Below are 22,242 nucleotides of genomic sequence, written 5' to 3'. Positions count from 1 at the left end.
CCCTTTCCATCAGCTTTTCATAGGGGCTGGTTGGGGAATAAGTGTTACATGAGAGTAGGAATGAAATGGGGGAACCAGGGTAACAGCAACAGTGGGCTTTTGGCAATGACTTGAGATTGCCTCCTGCTGCTGTCAGTCTTGTATCTCAAACCTCTTATGTCAGATTATGAGAACAGAATTAAAGCTAGACATCTCAAGAAAGGGGTTTAACATGAGCATTTGGGGAAGGGGGAAAAGCTTAATTGCTTTGCTTAAACAAGCATTTTCCAAAAATATTTTGAGGTTACTACTGAGGTATAGCAGAGCATCTATGCACTAGTTCATTAGACAGATTTCACTTGGGATGGAGGAGTGGTGAGGAGCACTTTTGCGCTCCTCACCTGCCATTCAGTATCTTCCCAAGGAGGTGATGGGCAACAGGGCAGTTGGAGAAAGGGCAGGTCATCTCACTTCAGTGTGCATGCAAGAAAAAAGAAGGAAACAAGTTGAGGTTGAGAGAGAGAGAGAGAGAGAGAGTGTACATACATGTTTAAGCTTGAAAAGCTATTTCTTGCATCACTAAAACCTGCCATGGGATTCAAGGACTTAGTTTTACCTGTATTAAAGTAACATTTACTACAGGATATTGCACTAAGCCCCCAAAAAGCATGCAAAGAAAATTCTTGTGCTATGAAACACAAGGAAGAATCAGCATTTCATCTCCTTTGACCGGGGCACAAGGCAGTCCATGTGGGAATTATTCCATAAGGCTCTCTTTATAGGAGAGCAGGGGGCAACCAAATGGTGCCTTCCTACACAACAACAAAAACCTTGTTCCCCAGACACTAGCTTAGGCAGTACTTCTCCTGCACTAAGGCCTGAAAAATTTCAGCCTTCCAGATCTCTTATAAGAAGCCACAACTATGCATGTGAAAAGCAGATGACTTTACCGCCCATGTGGAATTAATATAGTTTGTATTTTATCTTCTGTCTAATAGTTAAGGCAGAACAGAAAGGTTTTGACAGAAATTGGCAGGCAAAACTTGTTGCTCAAAGTACTACTTCAATATTATTTTATGTGAAAATGAACCAGAGACCTTCGGTCGGTTCGGACAACACAGAGCCTCTAGGCAGGGTAGGATGTAGGACAATGAATGAATCAAACTAAAAATAAAAGTAAAAGTAAATCTACTATGGGAATGTGGTGTTACATATAGTACCAAGCAAACATGTTAATTACAGTGGTTGATGGAGTTAGCCCTGCTGTTAGGTGGAATGAGGTGGTAACTTCACACAGCAGATACTGGATTATCATAAAAGACCAGCTAACGGTTAATATTTTAAACAATTAAATCCAGTGATAAGCCACAACTAGAGCAGGCCCACTGGAATCAGTGCTGAGTCAACTCCTGTGTAAGTTCCACTGATTCAGTAGGTCTACTTTAATTGCAACTTACTGCTGTATTTCAGCCATTGTGCCACTGCTGTATTTTTTAATGTTCAGGATGGGGAGAGGGGATTTGCTGCCTGAGGTTAAAATAACTTCCCCACCTTTGAGCACTTGGCACTGTGACTTCACTGACAGCAAATTGGAGGGGAACCATTGGCTTCAGGCAGCAAAATGTCTTGGGCTGGCTGTGCCAGCTAGGATTAAATTGAGTGCTCTCTAGTCCCGGTAGCGCCCATTAATTACCAAACTGTTCCTCCAAAAGCAAGGAAATGGCCACTGAAGGCTGGGCAGTCGGGATAAGGAATGCCTGATCCTCCAGATTTTGATGGCTGCTAGGGCTGTACAGAGGACTACCCAGTCCCCATCCCTGCTTTAGAGCCTTCAAATTCCTGGCCAGCTTTCCTGAAGATATAGACTCTATGCCACGAATGGGCCTTTTCCTTTCCATAACTGTGGTGCCAGATCCCTTTGGAAGGGAAGAATAACCCAAAACACAACAGGAGGCGCCTGTGGGTTCTAGGTTGGCAGTGAAACTTTTTCTCCTTGATGCATGCTTGTTTCTGTTTTCAGTTAAGGCATGTTATATAAAGGGAAGGGAGATTTTTCTGCAGAGGGCAACGTCACCTTTTAAAAGCAATTTTAAAAAATCATCGGCGCTCATAAGAATTATAGCAACAGCTCACGCTGGTTCTTTGGCAAGAAACTGAGGACATTTTTCCCTTGATTTCCCTGCAGGGGATGGCTGAGTTCTTCCTACCAGAAACAAGTCCCTAGAATCTATTGCAGCCACAAGAGATTTGCTACACGTCCGAGACAGACTGAAAGGTGGTAAGGAGTCTACTGATGCCAGATCTCTGAACCATTCAGGCAACACACACATACACACACAGAGAGAGAGAGAGAGAGAGAGGGAGGGAGGGAGGGAGGGAGGGAGGGAGAAATATTTCATTAATGCAGAAAAAGCCAGAGTGTGGTTCAAACCACTTTGCTCAATGCCAGGGCCCCACAAGAGCAGGAAACTGTCCCTTGATTACCAAAGGTTTCATATTTATCCATCTATAAACACTGGAATCTATCTGGGAGGTTTATTACCTTCATCTGGCTTTCAATGCACATGCAACCTTTCCCCCCTCCCTCCCCCCTCTTCTCTCTCTCTCTCTCTCTCTCTCTCTCTCTCTCTCATATATACACACACGTTGGCTCTCCACAGTGGGCTGTGTGGTTTTATAGTCTGTCCCCTAACGACTGGTCCCAGTAATCATTGGTTTGCACTTGCCAGCTTGCATTCTCAGCCGTTGTAACTGAACCGCAAGCTCTTCAATTCAAAACTACAAAGCCATTCTCAGTCCTCCCATACATTAATGGGTAATTTGTCTGGTGGAAATGCAGCATGCTGTGGTCAAGAAGGGCAAGTCCAGCAGTTTAATTGCCCTGCTAAAAGCTGGGGATGCTAGCGCTAGATTGGTTAGCTGAGGGTGACCCTGTGGGGAAAGTTTTTTTGGTTTTGCCCTGAAGGCAGTTGTTATCTCCCCCCATTCCCATTCCTCCAGGGGGAGAATTCATCTACAGAATTATACCATTTGGGGGGGGGGGAGAGAGATAAAGCAAATGATGGTCTGTGTTTTTCCCTTCCTGAAGTATAAGTAAATATTTTCTTATATATTTTATTACATTTTATCCCATCTTTCCACTAAATCATAGCGTACAAGGTGGCTAACAGACATTATTAAAAACAAACTAAAAAGGAATGGGTTAGAAAAACCATTAAAATATAACAGTGACCGAAACTATAGACATCATCGCAACACTCAGATAACATCAGGAGTCCAAAAGACCAGTAGGAAGAGATGCATTTTCACATCCTTCCTAAAAGCACTGAGAGTGATAACTGATCACAACTTTGAGTTAAGGACCTTTAACAATCTGGTAGCGACACAGGAGAAAGCCCTTTTTCCCTCCTGCACCTTCATCCATGTGATGGCTGCGTTTATTTGAGAGCATGTCTCCAACCATCTTGACCCATTTATACCCACAGAGTCAGATTTCATAGCATAAATTGAATGCAAGGATTTTGTTAAAAAAAATTATTTGACTCATTTGCCAGTTTCTTGAGAATCATCACAATCTAAGGAGCTTTACTTGGAAGCTTCCTAATTCTTGAGAAGACTCTTCAATTCAACATTAGTTTCACAGAGTCGGGGGGGGGGGTTAGTCATATCTTCCCATCGCTGCAGAAGGCCTCCAGTGGGACTGTCTTGGCAAGACATTCTCCATGATTCAAGGAATTAGGAATTGAACAACTCACACAGCTCTAACCGTGTTTCTTTGCAGGTGCTAAAATAATCTCATTTATTCACTCACATCACCCCCTTTGGGAAGACTTGTACCTTCTGTGCCAAATGATGATTATACTAGCGGAAAGGGTACACACAGCAAACTGGTGAAGTCACTGGTCAAGCATTCAGAGGGGAGGCTATGTAACTATGATTCATGCCATCCTGGCAAACATGGCAAGGACTGACCTGTTCACTTAGAAGAATTTACACTCCATCTTTCCTGACAGTTCAGAGTGGGTTTTTCTATTTGGGGGGCAGGGGAGGGGGCTGGTGGGGAGAGGGTTTAATAGCGTGGTCGAACGCAGGGTAAGCATCTTGGTGCTCTTCAGATGATTTGGACTACAGCTCCTATAATCCATGACTGCTGGCCATAAAGTCTGGGGCTTTAATCTAAAACATCTGGAGGTCTCTTTTAGAGAGGACATTCATACTATCTTGTTCTGCTGCCCCATTGCTTTTGCCTGCAATTTATCAGGATTTGCCTCTACATTAAAGATCGGGAAACTGGGAACCATGCAGCTCTCAAGACCATTAAAAATTGTCTCTTCCTGTTGCCTCATTTCATCTGGGTGCTTTGCCATGTGGCCTCTGTGTGCAAAGTGGCAGCAGTCACTGCCACCAAGTCTCCACTGACACCCAGCCCCAGGCTGTGAGTTTCATACAGCTCTGGGTTCCGGGCTTCCCCTTTCTCTGCTACTTGTCACCTTTACTCCCTTTTTCTGTCCATTTTTCCTCCCAGCTTGCATAAGCACCATAGTGCTAGATCATCATCATCATCATCATCATCATCATCATCATCATCATCATCATCATCATCCCCACTTTGGAAATAGGCACTAGGGTCCCTTAAAAAAGAATGGCAAGCTTTGGACCAGGAAGAAAATGTCCCATCTGGAAGGACCTACATTTCTATTTCTCAGTCATCCAAGAGATCATATTGTTCTAAATGCAGAAAGAAACATGCAGGATGTCTAACAGCACAAACCCTCAGGTGTCTACTCAGAAACAAGCCCAAGTGTGAACTCCGAAGGGAATATTTCTAGGTACATGGACTCTATATTACAGCCTAAGCTTTTTGTACTAACACTGCCCCATCACTCACTTTTGCAGGAATTCCTCCAGGCCACATAGTTTGAGTACAAAGTCCTCCACATCAATATCACGCAGTTCATCATGAGTGTAACAAAGGGTCTGATAGATGAGCAAATCCACCGTGGAGGAACCTACAAGGATGGAGAAAATGACCAAACACAGTGTGATGAGTGTGAAGGCAAGATTTCCTGGAATTCCCCATCTTGGCCCTTCCATGCCTTAACTGATCCAGTAGACTCACTTTCTTTGGCATGAATATACACACTGGGCTGCTTCTACAGCTCTCCCTGATCCAAGTTATATATTCTTGTCTTCACAGAAGGGTAAAATGTTGCAAACCAGACATCCAGCCACTCTTAAACCAGAGCTTCAAAAAGAGCCTCTGAATATTTTTTAAGGGAGGGAGGGAGGGAGGGGGAGATACATATTGAGAATTTCTGTGTTAGAGGATGGGATTATAGATGAAAAAAACTGCTATCCTAGAAAAGTATCTGATGCACTTTTAGAAGGTTCACAAAAATAAGTGCATGGTTATTTTTAAGACACAGAGTTCACCTGGTAGCGCAGGACAACAGTAATAATATTCATGGAAATTCATGAAATGGCTAATTCAATTCATTAAGTGAGACTGTGACAATAAAGCATCTGCTCCAGAACCTGCAGCGGATCTGAAATATAATTTGTCTCACAGAGGGACACTTGCTCTCTTCTTCTCCTCCCCTAATAGGCATAATGCAGAGCACAGTGTGTATTAATCATAAGACAGAGGTCCAACAATGACAGGACAGTCGTGCTAGCTGAGCAAATGGCTGCAGGAATCTAAAGGAAAAAAGCAAAGCCACAAGAAGACAAGTCTTGCAGAAAATGACCTGATTCATATGGAGTAAATGTTTATCAAAGTCGATCAGACAAGCAATTTGATATTAATCATAGAGCATAATACCTCCATGAGCCAATAACAGACAATGGATTTAACGTACCCACTCTAGCAATTATTAGAAGTGCAGAGAACAAATTAGAGGTGTTGAGATTAATGTAACACAGGATTTCCTTCTTTTTAATTAATCACAACATTTACACTAAAAATGTTAACAAGAAATTTGACATTATTCTACTGAATTTGTTCACCTGTTTAACAAGGTCAAGCTGAACTAATCAGACAAATGTTGATTTAATTAAATGAATACGTGTCATGAATAAACACTGTTCAAATGAGATAAAGGCCTCATTTATTATATGAAAATGGACAACAATGAATCATATAAAGTTACATAAACATTAAAATGTGAAATACTGAAAAAAATACTTATGAAATTAACTTCAAATGAGGAATATAATATTGGGCATAAAATTAAAAATAAGCTGAAATGCAAACACAACCATCAGGGCAGAAATTGTGAAACTCATAAAAGCTTATCAGTACTTGCAAATGCATCATACCCTACATTTTAATATGTAATTAAGAAGGCATACATCTAAATGCAAGTTTCCATTCTTTCAAATGAATGTTCTTAAACTTTTAATCTTTATTGCATTTTAAAAAGAAATTATAAAAATAAGTAAATAATTATCACAATATTAGCACATAACCAAAATAACTTTCTATTATCTCTTTTGCAAAACAGTATTTAAAATTTTTATTTCTTTATTTTCCACCACGCATTTATTTTCTTCACAATCTTAATAATACCTTTCTTAATTCTTATTTTACATCTGTTTTACTTTGTTTTTACTTCTGTTGAGAGCAGTTCTGCTTCTAATTTAAGCCTAAGTCATTTGGTAAAAGTTTGGAATCTTTCTTCCATTTCTCTCTGAGATAATTCTTTACTTTCCCCCATTGAGATTTGTGCTCTGCTCTACTCTTTCCTTTCAATGAGTCTGTTAGTTTGTCCATTAATATTAGTTCTTGTAATTTTATTAAAAAATCCTCCACCGAAAGTTCCTCCTTGTCTTTCCATTGTTTTGCCAGTTGAATTCTGGCTGCACCTAATATGTATAAACAATTTTTTTGTCTCTTGTCTCGAGTTTAACTTTTCCATATTGAACAAATAAGTTTCAGGTTTCATCTCCATTTTTATTTTTAAATCTATGGTGATTATTTTTTCTATTTCTTTCCAAAATTTCCTAATAAATTTACAACCCTACCACATATGATATAGTGCTCCTTTTATTATCTTACATCTCCAACATTCATCTTTCTCATTTTCTTCACTTTTGCCAATTTCTCTGGTGTCATATACCATCTATATAATATTTTCATATAATTTTCTTTCAAATCTGTAGTTATTAATAGTTTTTGGTTATCGTTCCATGCTCTAAACAAATCCTCTGTCTGAATTGTTCTACCTAATTCCTGCACCCATGTTATCATATTTTCTTTAATGACTTCCTACTTCACTTTGACAGTCGCTTTCCTTGCCTTTTGCGAAGGCACGGGGCTTAGCAAAAATGAAGGGAGAAACGCCTCCCCTTCATTTGTGCCAAGCTCCGCCCCCTTGCCTTTTGAGAAAGCACAGAGCATAGCAAAAAGGACGGGAGCATTTCTCTCTTCCTTTTTGCTAAGCTCCGTGCCTTCTCAAAAGCAAGGAAAAGCGGCAGTCACTTTGACCTTTTTGCTAAGCCTTTGCAAAAGGCAGTGGTAAACAGCTGCCTTCCATGTATAAAACAACCCTCAATTTTTTCTCAAATTATTTAAGGAAAAAGTGTTGTTTTATACATGGAAAATATGGTATATGACAGAATCCCTATTGCTTTATAACTCTGTCTCTGTGTTTATTGTTACTGATAATGTTCCCCAGCCCCAAGGGGAAGAGGGGAGAGTGTATGTAGGAGCTGAGTAGTCAAATGGAGTTAGCCTTAGGAAAGAGTTTGGCACAGAGACAGAGTTATGTTTAGATAATTTGAATATAGGTCGAGAAGTTAGGATTGGCCTTAGGTTAGGTAAGAGACTGCTTCTAATAGATATTATACACAAAGCAAATGAGTTGATGGGGTGCCATATTAAGTAATACTAAAGGCCTCTTTCAGTTCTTTTCTCCAATTTCATCATATTTATCTCTTTTTTTATTCTATCCTGCTGCAATTTAATATTTTGAAACAGTATGTTCTTTATGTTCAGATATCAGGTACCACATATCTACCCATGCTGGCTGCTTAACCTCAGCTCAAACAAGATTTCTGGTTTAATAACTGGTTATGGCAGCATTATGCAAAGGTCTGTGTTTCTACAGAAAGCTTTAATAAAGATTGTCCTCAAAGTGAAATGGAAGTACCCCACAAGAGCATAGTAGCTTAGTGGTCGTGCATATTGTCTTGGAAGATTAATACGGCAGCTACACTATAAGGGTGGCAATGGGAACCAGGTGTCTCAAGTATGTGAAGATGACACAGGGCATCTGGTTGGATAATAGTAGGGTTAGATCTGAGAACAGGAGTCTGTGTGGACTAGTATGAAGTGGCAATCCAGCTGAGAGAAGCTTGGGGGGAGGTCACAGTGAACCTCACAGTCCTGAAATTGCTCAGGCTTCCCTATCACTGCTCTTCACACATCGTAAAACTCAAGTCCATTCATGAGTATTCCTGAAGTTTAAGTCACCTCCTGTTAACTTGTGCGTTAGAACAGCGGGAGCCATATTGCCCATGGGGGGCCTGGCACATTCGAAGGGGGCCACAGACCGGAAACAATTCTTCACTCACCACCTAAAGAGATTCCTTATGCAACTTAAACTCTCTTGATTTAGCCTATATTTCTTTCATGTTGTGTTTATGTCTGGGCCAAAAATAGATTGAGAATGCTGGTCCAGAAGACAGTAATGAAGTCTTATCTACTACATTTTCCCAAGTGGTGCCTGCACAGATACAATGGACTAGAATTCCTATTATCCCTTGCCACATATCTGGTTGGAGAAGCTTATAAATAGTACAACCGACAAGCCGTTGTTTCACAGCAATGAAAAGGAATACATCTCCTCTGTTGAGAGGAGCTGAAAGGGCTTTCCCAGTTCAAGTCAAAAACTTACAGTCACAAGTGAAGGTGAGAGGCTCCTGCAGGCTATCATACACCACTGTCACTTTTAAGCTGACCCCATGACCCAGGTGTTCAGGACTAAGGTTAACAGCACTCCAGACATAACCAGTAAGGGAGTAGTCCTTGGTACTGTACCCTGATCTCAATCTGTGGACAAAAAAAAAGATTTGTACAAGCAGTTTCTATCAACGTCTTGTGCCTGTTCCCCCATCCATCCATCCATCCATCCATCCATCCATCCATCCATCCATCCATCCATCCATCCATCCATCCATCCATCCATCCATCCATCCATCCATCCATCCATCCATCCATCCATCCATCCATCCATCCATCCATCCATCCATCCATCCATCCATCCATCCATCCATCCATCCATCCATCCATCCATCCATCCATCCATCCATCCATCCATCCATCCATCCATCGTTAGCCTTTGATTTGCTCTTTTCTTCCTTTTGAAATCATATCTCCTCTTCCTTTTGAATCATTTTACTGGCACCATTGAGAAGCTATATTTTGTTAACAGTTGTTCAAAGGATGTCATTAACTTTAGGCAGAGGAGGAAGGCTGCCTCTATTGGCAGATTTTGGATATCAACAAGTTGTCAGTTATTTAATTGTTTTTTGTATTATTGCATTTTTACTGCCAGGCACAGGATGAGGCACTTCTGGAATTTTTCTGCCTCATGCACCAAAATATCATAGCGAGATAAAGATATCAAGTGCCTTGACTTGGGCGGAAACAAGGCATCAATCACTGCCCCACCACAGAAAGCAAAATGTCTTGGGCTGCCCCTGTCTATTACAGACAGTTTACTATAAACCAGGGCAGGCATTACCATCCTATATAGATTTATCTCATGCAATCAGTTGTGGGCTTAGACCCTTTCCACTGAGGCCATGGTGAAAACACGATGGTACATGGACAAAGAGGATTTATTTTCCAGACACCAAGAATTAATCAATGTCAGTAATTAATTGCTAAAGACAGTCTGGCCATAGCATGCCCGTGCAACATAAACACACAGTGGATTTTAGCCATTGGGAAGCTTTGGAAGGGTACCTTGTTTAGACATTTTCTATCACAGAAAAATACTTACACATCCAGCATATGGCAGAAAGCAGCAACTTCTTCATCCTTCTCTTCAGAAACCTCAAACAGCTCATAGCCATTGGCTACAGGATGATGGTGAGAAGTAGTCTGATACCAAACAAGGCATGAAAATTTAAAAAGCACAGTCAATGATTTACAGTTTCAACTATCCAGACCCCTCCCATGCATCAAACAATCGAAAGCATTTTTTTTAGTTCCTTGGGTTGGATCATAAAAAACACAAGTGATGTTCTCAAACAGGGCTTTCATTCTTCCTGCATCCCACGATCCTGTGCCCAAAGCTGATTCTGACAATCAGGGATCAGCAAGAATGGCAAGAGATGTATATGGAGGCATACAGAATATACACGGAATTTAGCAGATTACTGGGACCCTCTCTGAGGTACAGGAAGTGCCTTCCACTCTTAAAAGCTGTTGCTTCTTAGATCCAATGAATTAAGGCCAGATGTCAATTATCACAAGAAGACTGAGGCGCTATTGTTTCATGCCTTGAAGTCTCTACATACATGTCTACATTTTAACTCAGCCATGTCATATCACATTTGGCAGCTTTGCAATGAAGCGATAGACACAGACTGAACTGTGAATTGGGGACACACTGCAAACACAGCAAGTTTAAAGCAAGCTTCTGACTTGGCTTTCAGTTCTTGATGGAAATATATGAAGATGACAAGGGCATTTCTTTGAGCCAATAGATCCCTCAACTCAGCTACAGATAGTTATGTAATTATTCATCCTGTCCACAAGAATAAACCCTGAGTACAAGAGTACCATGAAACAGTGACTAGAATCTTGCTTGGAATTTTTGCTAGCTTGGGTATAATTGTAGACACTGTGACTTGGAATTGCCACTGATTAATGAATTGTCATTCACATTTCTTATCAAGTACCAGTCACACAACATAGCATGTGCTTGGGAACATGAGCAGAAAATCAGCAGCCATCTGCTGCTGCAATTTACACAGTTACACTTGTGCTGCCACAAATCCCCAGTAGAATTCTAGCCAATATTCTGATTCTTATTTATACCCTGATTTTCCACTGAAAAACACTGTTGTGTACAAACTCCTTGGAAAAATTAAAACAGGCAATACAACATTTAACATTAAAAAATTGAAAAAAATCAGATCAATAAACCCCACTGGAAAAATCTATTAAAATAAACATATTAAAACCATTAAAGTCAACAAAGGATATAGTGGGAAAAAAAGCAGCAGGGCAGATTAGATATCACATGCCAGTTTTAAAAAAAGAGATGGGTTTCTACTCCTTTTTAAAATCAGAGTAAAAACAGACCACATCCTGAAGGGAGTGCATCCCTATGTCCTAGAGCACTGGCAGTGAACTTTTTGGGCACACTGGGGGGTGGGGACTGGAAGTGGTGGGGACAGAACCGGAAGTGGCGGCAGAAGGGGGAATCCCAGGCATGGCGGTACCTCGAGACCCCACTCCAGATCCACTGCCGGTGCCAACTGTTCTGGATCCTGACCCGCCACCTGTCGAAGCACCAGCACCACAGCTGCATCCGCCTCCTGAGGTTTGGTTGCGGGGGGGGGGGGGGGAGTAGCGATTCGTCGACTTATGGCTCGTGTGCCAGCAGAAAGGGCTCTGCGTGCCAGCTGTGGCACGCATGCCATAGGTTCGCCATCACTGCCTTGGAGCCACACAGAAGAAGGCCCTCTCCTGCATGCTTGTCAAGCAGGCCTTTGGACCAATCAATATGTTTAGTAAGCCCTCGCCTTAAGAGCTTAATGTCTGGATAGGCTGATAACAAGATGGGAGGTCCCTTAGATATTACGTACCTCCAGTCAGTGGATGATTGTATGTTAAATCACATTTTCTCTACACATTTGTTCTAAGGGAAGTTAAGGACACAGATTAGTTCACACTGATCCACAAGCCAATCTGTACCACATTTCTGTGAGTTGTTTCATATATTCATGGTTCATCTTTTTGCAAAAGTGTCCACAAATACAAGAGTTGGAAACACACCATTTACTCTGTATGGTGTATTTTAGAAGAAGTATCCATGTTAATCTGTGCAAACATATCAGGCAAAACCCAAAGAAAGAAATAATAAAAGATTTTAAAAAGACAAAAGTCTTGTGGCACCTTAAAGACTAACTGTTGTATTTTAATGTGACCTTATGTGGACAAGTTCACTTATTCAGATTACGCTGCACACTGTACGCTGTGTGGCAGGAATCATACTTTAAATCAGGAATGAAGACCTTCTCACCCTCCTAAAGTTTGGGATTTAGCGATCCGGGCCAACGGTAGGAAATGAGTCTAAAATATCTAGAGGGCGGCACTGCTTTAAGCAAGCAACAAAAGAATCTGCATTACCAGGTATTTTCCTCCCTGCTCGCATACTTTGACACACACATAAATCCTGAGCTGAAAGTACAATATGCTGTGCCTATTAGTTTTGCCTTTCCTTTTTTCTCTTAAATGTGCTGATTTTTTTTTTAAAAAAATTCAATTGTGATTGTTATACAGTCTGACCAGATATTTTGTTGGTAATTATTGTGGTACAGTAGTTCAATAGAGACTTACTGATACCAGTTCATTTGGTTTTAAATAATTACTTAGCATACATCCCTTAATGGCAGGCAAGAAGAAGCAAATAAGTATTGTTGACTTTCTCTCTCTCTTGATTGCACTGCCCATCAAACAGACAAAAGACTGCAGTTTTCATAACTGTGATGAAGCAATATCTCTTTTAGAGCATTAAAAGAAAAACTAACTAAAATCAAGAAAGTGGAGCTTCATATGGCTAGTATGGAGGAAAGGAATGAGGTACAATTTAGTAAACCATCCAAGAGCATCAGCTATTGGGCAGCATAAAAAATGTAATGCATAAATAAAGGTTGATAAATGGATGCTGTTGAAGCTAAATGGAATAACTGAGAAGCAAAGACTAGTTGCAATGGAAAATGTGCACAGATTGCAGAGAAAGAAATGAAAAACAAAAGTGATAAAGTGCAGCAGTTGGCGTCCAAATGAGCCAAACTAAGTGAAGAGTGGGAAAACAAGACAAAACAGCCATGATTATGAAGAAGTAACGAGGACATGGAATAGAGAAAGTTTGTTCATCAGCTGATTTTGTTTTAAATATAAGCTAGAGTTTTTTTAAAAGAAAATAAGAAATTATTTAGCTGACAATAAACATTTGCAGAACTTACTGTATTTATATTTATCGTAACATGAACAATATTTATCACACAGTAGGACACCAGAATTTAAAACTAGCCAATCATCTATTTAGCCGTTAACTAATCTCTTTCCAGAGACCTTAAAAATGCAAACATTATGTTTTAAAACCTATTCTCAGTGACTTTTCTCCCTATAAACAAATCATTATTTTCCAAGAATACTCTTCTATGTGAACTTTTTTAAAAGACTGTCATTCAAGCAATTTTTTAAAAAGCACTGATAATGTTAATTTGCAGCACCTCTGTGCAGGTTCTTCACTTCAAATATCTATAATAATATACCATAATATTAAAGTAATGTTATGGTAACATTAATAATGTTACCATAGCATTATTAATGTTATAGTAACATTAATAATCGTAACATTAAAGTAATGATTAGACAATGTTAATCTATAAATCATACAACAGAAAGACACTTAAAAGCACTACACAGGACAGCTCCCACTTCTGGGAGAAAGATTTCATTTCTGGGAGAAAGATGTATGTTCTTTGTAAGTAGTGCAGAGCATCAGCTCTGCCCTAATTAGCTATATAATAGTGTCAAAAATCCTTTGCCTTACCCCCTCCTGTCTCTTCCTGCTTCTAAGATAATTAGCTATATAATAGTGTCAAAAATCCTCTGCCTTACCCCCTCCTGTCTCTTCTTGCTTCTAAGAGAAAGTTTTCCATTTTTCCCTTTCTTTTTTTAAAAAATGATGCAAGTGCTGTCATAGCAGAGTGGGTTTCTTTTTTAACTTCCTCTGCCCCTCCACAGAACACAGGAAGTGTTTAATTCCCCAATATCATGAAGTGGCTAAGCTATTTTTTAAGCCATTTAACAATACTGGCAAAATGACAGAGGAAGGGAAATTGACAGACACAAGCTTGCTCAGGTTTGTTTTCAGTGATCACACATGCTGGAAACGAACCAAAACAGAGCATCCTATCCAAAACAGAGCATCCTATCTGCACCAGAAAAGTAGAAGCCCCTGACAGGGATGCAGAAGGATGCAGGGGGGAAGATTCTGGGGATGGTTTGGTTTGCTCCAGAAATTAATTCATGCGATCTCTTGAAAAAGGAATGAAACAGCCAATTCCCACAGCAGACCAAGCAGTGGGACAAATGCCCATCTGATCGTATGCTAAATCAGCCAAACTTTTATCAACGTTACTAAGAAGAAAAACTTAACACTTGCTGATTTAGAGAATAACACAGACCTCAACATTCTGCAGCCAAAAGCAGAAGCATGTTTGCTAGGCCCCAGTTCTTATACAATAACACATGTACGTATCTACTGCCCCTGTTCTCCTAGTCTTAAACTGTGAAAAACTAAACTGCAATTTGAGAACTGTAAAAGAAAAATGCAGGAAGCTGAGCTGAAGCAACACCTCTCTTGTTTTTTGGAAGAGCAAGGCAGACACCTCAGGCAGCAGATATCTCAGGATAACGATGGGTAGGAAGCAGTGATGTTGAAGATCTAAAATAGATGTGTCGTGTAGCATGCTTTGCAAGTCCACTGCCATCAGAAATAGAGAAAGTCAACAATACTGTACAATGGAAGCCCACTGCTGATATCAAAGCAAAATGCAGCTGCAAGTTTGGTTAGCTTTTGACACTGGGAGTCGAGGGGGCACCACCTTGACCATTACTTTGGATAGCAAAATTTCTCAGAATAGCCTAAAAAGAGGAAAACGCTACATTTGTACAGAAACATCATTTATGGGCATGACTGTGTAATAAATCAGGATAGGTAAAATGTGGTCCTTCAGAGACTATCAGCCCTACCTAGAAGACTTTCATAGAGTCTGGCTAGCATTTCTCTCCTTTCATGCTGTGTTCTTTCTCCTTTCTGGTTCAACAGATTAAAGGCAAAGCAGCATTAAAATACAGAGGACTGTTACATACTACAGCACTTGAAATCTGAATCCATATTTCGTTAAGTGGCCACTTCCATATCACACACAAACAAAATTCAAGAAAGATGCTGCTTCTCATTAAACACATTTTAACACACAAAACACAAACATTCAGAAGTAAATACTTTCATTTAACAAGAAATACAGTACAGTAAAAAGTGGGACAGACAATGACCGAAGGATGTACCTACTGCTCAGTCAACTGCCAAAGTGCTAAATTCTGAAATGGAAATTCAAAATTTTCTGTCTCTCGTTTGTAAAGTACATTGTGTTTAATATAAGAAGACACATCAGTCTTCAAGGAAAGGTCCCAGTTCTGTAATGCAGGACACACAGCTGTCCTTCATACTTTATACTTTATGCTTTCACGCAGTTCAGTTGCAAAAGAGGCTGATGGTCAATCATACAGAAGAGACACAGCTAATCACGACTTCACTGGAAGCATATTCTAATGTTATGGTGCTAGAAACATAAAAGCCTTCTCTAAGCATCTGGAGAGTGCCACCTAATTGGATACAGCAACCTCAACGACTCCCACACAGATCATAACAGTCAATGAGGCAAATATTGAGAAGAGATATTCCTTAAAATGATGTCAATTTACCAGGATTTCAATATGAGACACAGTAGAATTTCTACATTATCTATATCTATATCTATATCTATATCTATCTATCTATCTATCTATCTATCTATCTATCTATCTATCTATCTATCTATCTATCTATCTATCTATCTATCTATCTATCTATCTATCTATCTATCTATCTATCTATCTATTCTTAATTTTATACAAATCTCAAATTAGGTTGCAGTTCTCAAGATTCAGCCTCTGTAGACAGAGCAGAGTAAAAACACCTATAATTGAGTGGTCAGCTAGTTTACAGCACTAATATGGATTTTTATGTTTGATATGTATGTATTTGGGTTCTCTACTTGATCACTCCCCCTAGATATTTGCAGATTGAGGAGATAATATGTGTCAACTACAGCTGAATAACAGTAACAGTATCCTTTAGGAGGAAGGCAGCATATACATATTTTAAATATTTTTAAAACATTAATGAAAATAAATAACACAAGGATTGCAAACCAACCACATCATAAAACAACTTTTCATTTTTAACAGACGCATTCTCAAAACATTCCATTTTGTTTCCAACGTCTCCCTCCCAAACGCTACAGGAGGATGAGGAGGAAAGAAGGACAGGAAGAGTTTAAATGCCAAACCCAGCCAAATGGAATGGGAGACATGCTCTCAGTGCCTCAATTCATTCCTTCAAAGGCAAACAAAGGTCTCACTGTCAGAGCAATTAACCCACCAAATAGTTAGAGGAATGGGGAGAGGGGGAGAGAGGAGAAAGGGACAGGGGCACAGCAAACACTAGAGACAACTTTAATGCTCTTTATAATTACTTCCTAGCTGGACAAAAACAGAGGGAGACTTACGTAACCTCTGCCAGTGGCTCCTGACAACATTTCTCCCTGGCCCTACAGAGAGTCGCTGGTCCCAGGTCGTTGAATGACAATGGTGAACTTCCTTGAGTCTGTTTCTTGCAGCTTCCAACCAGTATTTCACCTCCACTCTTACATTTCAGAATATGCCATCATGGCCCATTCACAATCCCACATAAATAGATAAAGGGCATTCCCAGATCCCTGGCCTAGAACTGACTAGTCTTCCTGTTAACCAAGAATTCTGCTATAGCAAAAAGGGTAGAGAGTTCCTATGAAAGTGATTGAGCAGGAAAGGAAATATTGCACAGAAGATCCTTGATTGTTTCTTGCTAACAGAAAACGGGGCTGTCTCCTTGTTTCCTAACATGTGAGTGTTTGTTTCCTGTCGTGTGACCTTTCCAAAGCGACTGCTTCTGGGAAACAGGAGCTCTGATGGGTAGAAGGGACTCCTATTTTCAGGCAAATGTTTTTGCTGGGCACGGCCTTCCCCTCAGATTGCTGTGTTATGTGGATCATATAAATAGCCCAACAGCTATGCCCTACTCTTTCCAGGCAGCCAGGCAAAGCAGCTGATGTATGTGCCAGTAAGCATTAATACAGGCAACATCCAAGAAAAAACAATTAATTCTGGTGGTGACAGTGAGGTTCCAGAGGAGGAACAGGAAACAAGCTCAGACTTCGCTATTCCCAGAGGATCCCTCCTACACATGTGATTGCCGGCACTGGCATGAGAAACACCCGCTTTTTTAGTTCCTCATTTTAATACCAACATGGGAACATTCAGAAGAAGAGATTTTATGTCAGGAGGCAGGAACCTTATGCCCTGAGACCAAATCCAGCACTCTGGGTTTCCCTAAGCAACCATGTTTTCATCTAATGGTTGTTGTGGGTTTTTCGGGCTCTTTGGCCATGTTCTGAAGGTTGTTCTTCCTAACGTTTCGCCAGTCTCTGTGGCCAGCATCTTCAGAGGACAGCACATTTCCGTCTCCTTGATACTGTATTTGGAAGGTTTCTTTGATTTTTGCTCTTCTAAACCTTACTTTCTGACAATAACTAAAATATATTACCTTAAAACATGTAGGAAAGGGTTGGATCCACATTTCGGTCCACCCACTACTGGGATGCAGATCTCAAGAAATTTCCTGAAAATTGCCATTGGTACTTGGACTGCTTTATTTGAGATTAGAAAATAGGGTGCTATGAACTCATGCAACACCCTTGAAGACCTGTACAAACATATGCCTCAAAACAGGCTCTCTCTATACTAACTGATTATAGTAGGTCTGAGAAACATCTGGGAATGATGGACTGCACTGCACATTCTGTTTCTGCTGGAGAAGGTAAATCCTACATCTGCCATCACACCTCCAAATTTGTCACCACACTGCTGAAGTTCAGTGGCATGGTGGTGGAAGAGAGACATCATGGTGGTAAAAGAGAGACATCAATATTCTGTCGAATCAGGGCTCATAGAGAGTGTGTACCTTGTTTTTGACCTGATTTGCACTTTGGGAAGACCTTTAGGAACTCATTTCAACTTGAAAAGGTGGCTCAAATCACTAACTCTCCTTGCCTTAAAGTGAAGTATTGGATTTTTTTTTGTTACTATCGTGTTTCCCCAAAAATAAGACAGGGTCTTATATTAATTTTTGCTCCAAAAAACACATTAGGGCTTATTTTCGGGGGATTTTTTTTCATGTACTGTACAACCATCTACATTTATTCAAATACTGTACATCCATGTCATCTTCTTCTAGTTGCTGCACAATGGTGGAGGGCAGGGTTTCACTTAATTTCGCTTATTTTGGGGGTAGGTCTTATATTACAAGCATCCTGGAAAATCATACTAGGGTTTATTTTCAGGTTAGGTTTTATTTTCGGGGAAACAGGGTACTATTATAAAACAGCACAGAGACAAAAGCACAGAGCTGGAATGGCAGCAAAACCAGCCAGGCTGCACCCAGCTGCAGGCTCTGTATTACTTACCTCCAGACTTATAGGGACTTGACATTGAAGGGGGGGGGGGCAAAGCAGACGTTAAAGTAAGTGGATGATCACACTTGTGCCTGGTTTGGGTGCTTTCAATTGCAGGCAGTTAACAATTGAGACTGTGTGACAAACCAATGCACCATGGTACTGACAAAAATTATTATTTCCCTAGAAGTGGGGTGGAAGCTCTTACTGGAATGTAAAAAAGCTTTTAAAACCTTGCAGGGCAAGATTAAAAGTCACTGCACATGATGTACCTCTTTCAGGAAACATCTGTATCCTTCAACTTGTTTCATATTCAAACATCTGAAAATCTATAGCAACTGATAGAATTAAAAACTAGAAAACACAGCATACAGCTTTTAATTTCCTTCCTAACTCTGATTCCAAAGCTTTGGTTTGCAGTTTTTAAAGCTTAAAAGCTAATTTAACTTGTCTGAAGGCAAGTCTTTGTGTTGCTGCTGTTTTTCTAGGCATCTTACGATTTGCCGGTGTCAACTGCTGGATCACCACAGGACCGCTACGCAAGTTATGAACAACCAGGGTTCCCAATTCTGGTACAAACTGAACAGAACATTTAATGGAAGCAGTTTTCCATTAAATGTTCTTCTTCTGCAGAGGCTTTTGCCTGAGACTAGGGTAATCATGTCTTGTTTCATAAACAACAGTTCTCTGCTTGAAGGACCATCAGAAGATATCCCCCTGTTAGAAGACAGCTTCTTTAAAAGCACTCTTCAGTCTGAATCAAGTTAAAAGATTTAAAAAGAGAGAGAGAAAGAGACATCAGGAGCCTTAAATGTGCTCATCAACAATTCTCCCCTATAAAGTCGAATGAGCAGGCACACTCGGGTTCCTATCCTTAGTATCCATTCTAAATAGTCGTAACCCGCTTAGCGATTACCCCACATTACGACGAATCCGCTTTACGATGATGTTTTTGTCGTAAAGCGGATCGCAATTGCAATCGCAAAACAATGGTCTAAATAGGGGAATTTCGCTTAGCGATGATTGGTTCCTGCTTCGGGAACCGATTTTCGCTTTACGACGATCAAAAACAGCTGATCGTTGGGTTTTCAAAATGGCCACCGTCTGCTTAAAATGGCTCCCCGCTGTGCTTAGGGACGTATGGAGGATCTTCACTGGATGGTGAGTTTTTAGCCCATTGGAATGCATTGAGGGGTTTTCAATGCGTTTCAATGGGCTTTTAAATTTTACTTTTACGATGTTTTCGCTTAACAGCGATTTTCCTGAAACGGATTATCATCGTTAAGCGAGGCACCACTGTATATCAAGCTGCATTTTCCCACAGAAGTCTTTCTGACACTGCCGAACCTGTATAAAGGATGGGCCAATCTATACTGCACAGGTACAACAGTTTGCTGTCACTGTTTAAGTGCCATGGCTCCATGCTATGGAATCCTGTGATTTGTAATCAGGTGAGAGACTTAGAATTCTGTACCAGAAAGCTCTAGTGCATTTCCCGTATCTGAACTACAGCAGAAAATTCCAAGCACATGACCAAACTACAATTCCCTGTATTCCATAGGATAAAGCCACAACAATTAAAGTGAAATCAGACTGTGATAACTGCATAGTGTAGATACATTCTAAAAGAACAAAGGAATACAAAACAACAAGAAGCCAACTCTTCCAGTTGCCACTGACATTCCCATTCTTCCTCTTACCTTTGGGCTTTTTAGTAGAGCTTCATACTTGCCACATATATACACATATTCAGCCATCTTCCAGTTGATGCCTTCCACAAATATTGAAGTGCAATTCTCATCCCCAGGCAGCAAAGCCAATGGCTGTGATGGCTGGGGATGATGGAAGCTGTCATCCAACACATCTGAAGAGTACCAGGTTGGGAAAGGCAGATACAGAACATTAATAAGATTGTGTGAACCCTTTAGCCCTGCATTTAAGAAGGACTTAAGCTCCTTAATCATGTTACCATTTTGACTACCAAAAAAGAAATGTCTTTACCGGATCTGCTGATATCCTCCGGTTCTTGTTGAGTGCAGCATTCTTCCGTGCACCAGACCTGGAGATATATGTTCTTGGAGGAACCTGAGGAGGCATGGTCTTGCTGCGAGCAACTGGCTTCCCACTGCTTTCTTTCTCAAAAATGCTTCTACCTTCCTTCCAACTCCATGTGGCTTCCCTCAAAAGCTCAGTATCATACGTGGACTTGAGGTTGAGCCGAGTGATAGCATCATTGATGCCATCATAGTCTACTGTGCTATATGGATCCTCTTCTGAGATTCTACGGCCTACCAGCTTTCCATCAGCCCTCTCATGGGATGAGGTGAACATGTTGATATCGTTGGGCTGAGACCCTTTGAGGGAAACCTGATTCACTTCAGGGGCATTCCAGATGGCAATGCGAGGGGGCAGCGGAGGAGGAGAAAGGTTTTTGGGAGAGCTACTGCCACTTCTGTTCTGGCAGGATGGACTATTGGCAGGCTCAGTGAGGAGGTCCTGCTCTGTGCTCTCAAAGATATACAAGTAATCACTAGACAAAGGTCCCTTCAACCAAGGCTGGCTCTCTTGCTCAGGCAGCAAAGTGGATGAGGTAGTATTGTTGGTCCCAAAAGCTCTTGAGACCTCCTGGCCAGAGAGGGCATTGTAATTGAGGGTGGGGTCTGAGCCAGAGAGGCCTCGCATGACCTTGATATTGTGGCAGTCATTCCTTACAGCAGGTTTGTTGTAATCCAGAATTGGGTCATCCCAGGAAATGAGAGGTTGGTCAGTGTTTTGCTTGGCTTGGCTCTCTTGCTTGTCCTGCCTCAGGCGGGAGAGAGCATCATACTCCATCTGCAGGGCTTCAGCAAGAGCCAGCTCCTTTCGGCTGATCCCCAGAGACTTCCAGTGCTCTCCATTGCCTCTGGTTGCAGACATCTCTTGTAAAACAAACACTGACACCAGTGACTATTGGATGCTCAGGTCAGGGGTAAAGAACAAAGGCATGCTGCATCATCAGCCACCTACAAGTGAAAATACCAAAATTATAAACAGACCAGCTCTTATTTATTAACAACTGTTAAAAGAGAAAAAGTCAGAACCATTTAAAAAATAGCAGATACACTGGGTCTCCGTGCATTCAGAAAATATTCCATGTTTCTAGAGAGCTTAGAAAAGTCCCCTTTTGGATTACAATGCCCAGAATATCCCAGTCAGCATAGCCACTGAGTGTTACAGTCAAAAAAGCAATTTTTCCATGCTTGGATGGATTCTATTCTGAACAGCCAAGGCAAGTTTGATACCAGTCCCATTTCCCACTGTACACTGATGGCCAGTTAAGGGGGCATAAATCAGTTTACATCCCTGTATTGGACATGAAGGGGCTCCTCATTTGTATAGTTTGCCTTATATCTAAGTCAACAGTTCATCATGCCATGAGCACAAGCTTGGAAAAGTTACTATTTTAGACTACAACTCCCAGAATTCCTCAGCCAGTATAGAGGATTGGTATGAAGGAGCTACTGGGATAGGCACATTTTTCTCCATATTCCTTCATGATTCAAATGTGGAAAAACAAGAAGAATCAAATGCCCCGAACCTAACGTATTTATTGCAAGGATTACAAAGTTTTCAGTGGCAGCCACATCCCGCTCAGCCAACTGAGTTGCTACATAGGGATTCTACTGGCTGAACTGAAGCACAGACTGAAATCTGTGC

General features: G+C 40.8%; 1 protein-coding gene across 4 annotated transcripts in view; it reads right to left on the bottom strand.

Moving 5' to 3' along the window:
- The window catches only part of PIK3C2B (phosphatidylinositol-4-phosphate 3-kinase catalytic subunit type 2 beta), a 115,513-nt gene that overhangs the window by 70,513 nt on the left and 22,758 nt on the right, over nucleotides 1–22,242 (bottom strand). For all 4 annotated transcript variants that reach the window (XM_078391903.1, XM_078391902.1, XM_072997325.2 and 1 more), the window contains 4 exons: nucleotides 20,548–21,548; nucleotides 9,987–10,087; nucleotides 8,877–9,031; nucleotides 4,868–4,988 (listed from right to left, as the gene is read on the bottom strand). In XM_078391903.1, coding sequence (XP_078248029.1) covers nucleotides 4,868–4,988; nucleotides 8,877–9,031; nucleotides 9,987–10,087; nucleotides 20,548–21,462 — 1,292 coding nt within the window. In that variant the 5' untranslated portion in view covers nucleotides 21,463–21,548. The remainder of the gene's footprint in view (nucleotides 1–4,867; nucleotides 4,989–8,876; nucleotides 9,032–9,986; nucleotides 10,088–20,547; nucleotides 21,549–22,242) is intronic.

Source organism: Pogona vitticeps, chromosome 4 (assembly GCF_051106095.1).
Source record: "Pogona vitticeps strain Pit_001003342236 chromosome 4, PviZW2.1, whole genome shotgun sequence".
Lineage (NCBI taxonomy): Eukaryota > Metazoa > Chordata > Lepidosauria > Squamata > Agamidae > Pogona > Pogona vitticeps.
The sequence above is the reverse complement of the archived record's forward strand: the minus strand, read 5'-3'. Positions and strand labels throughout refer to the sequence as shown.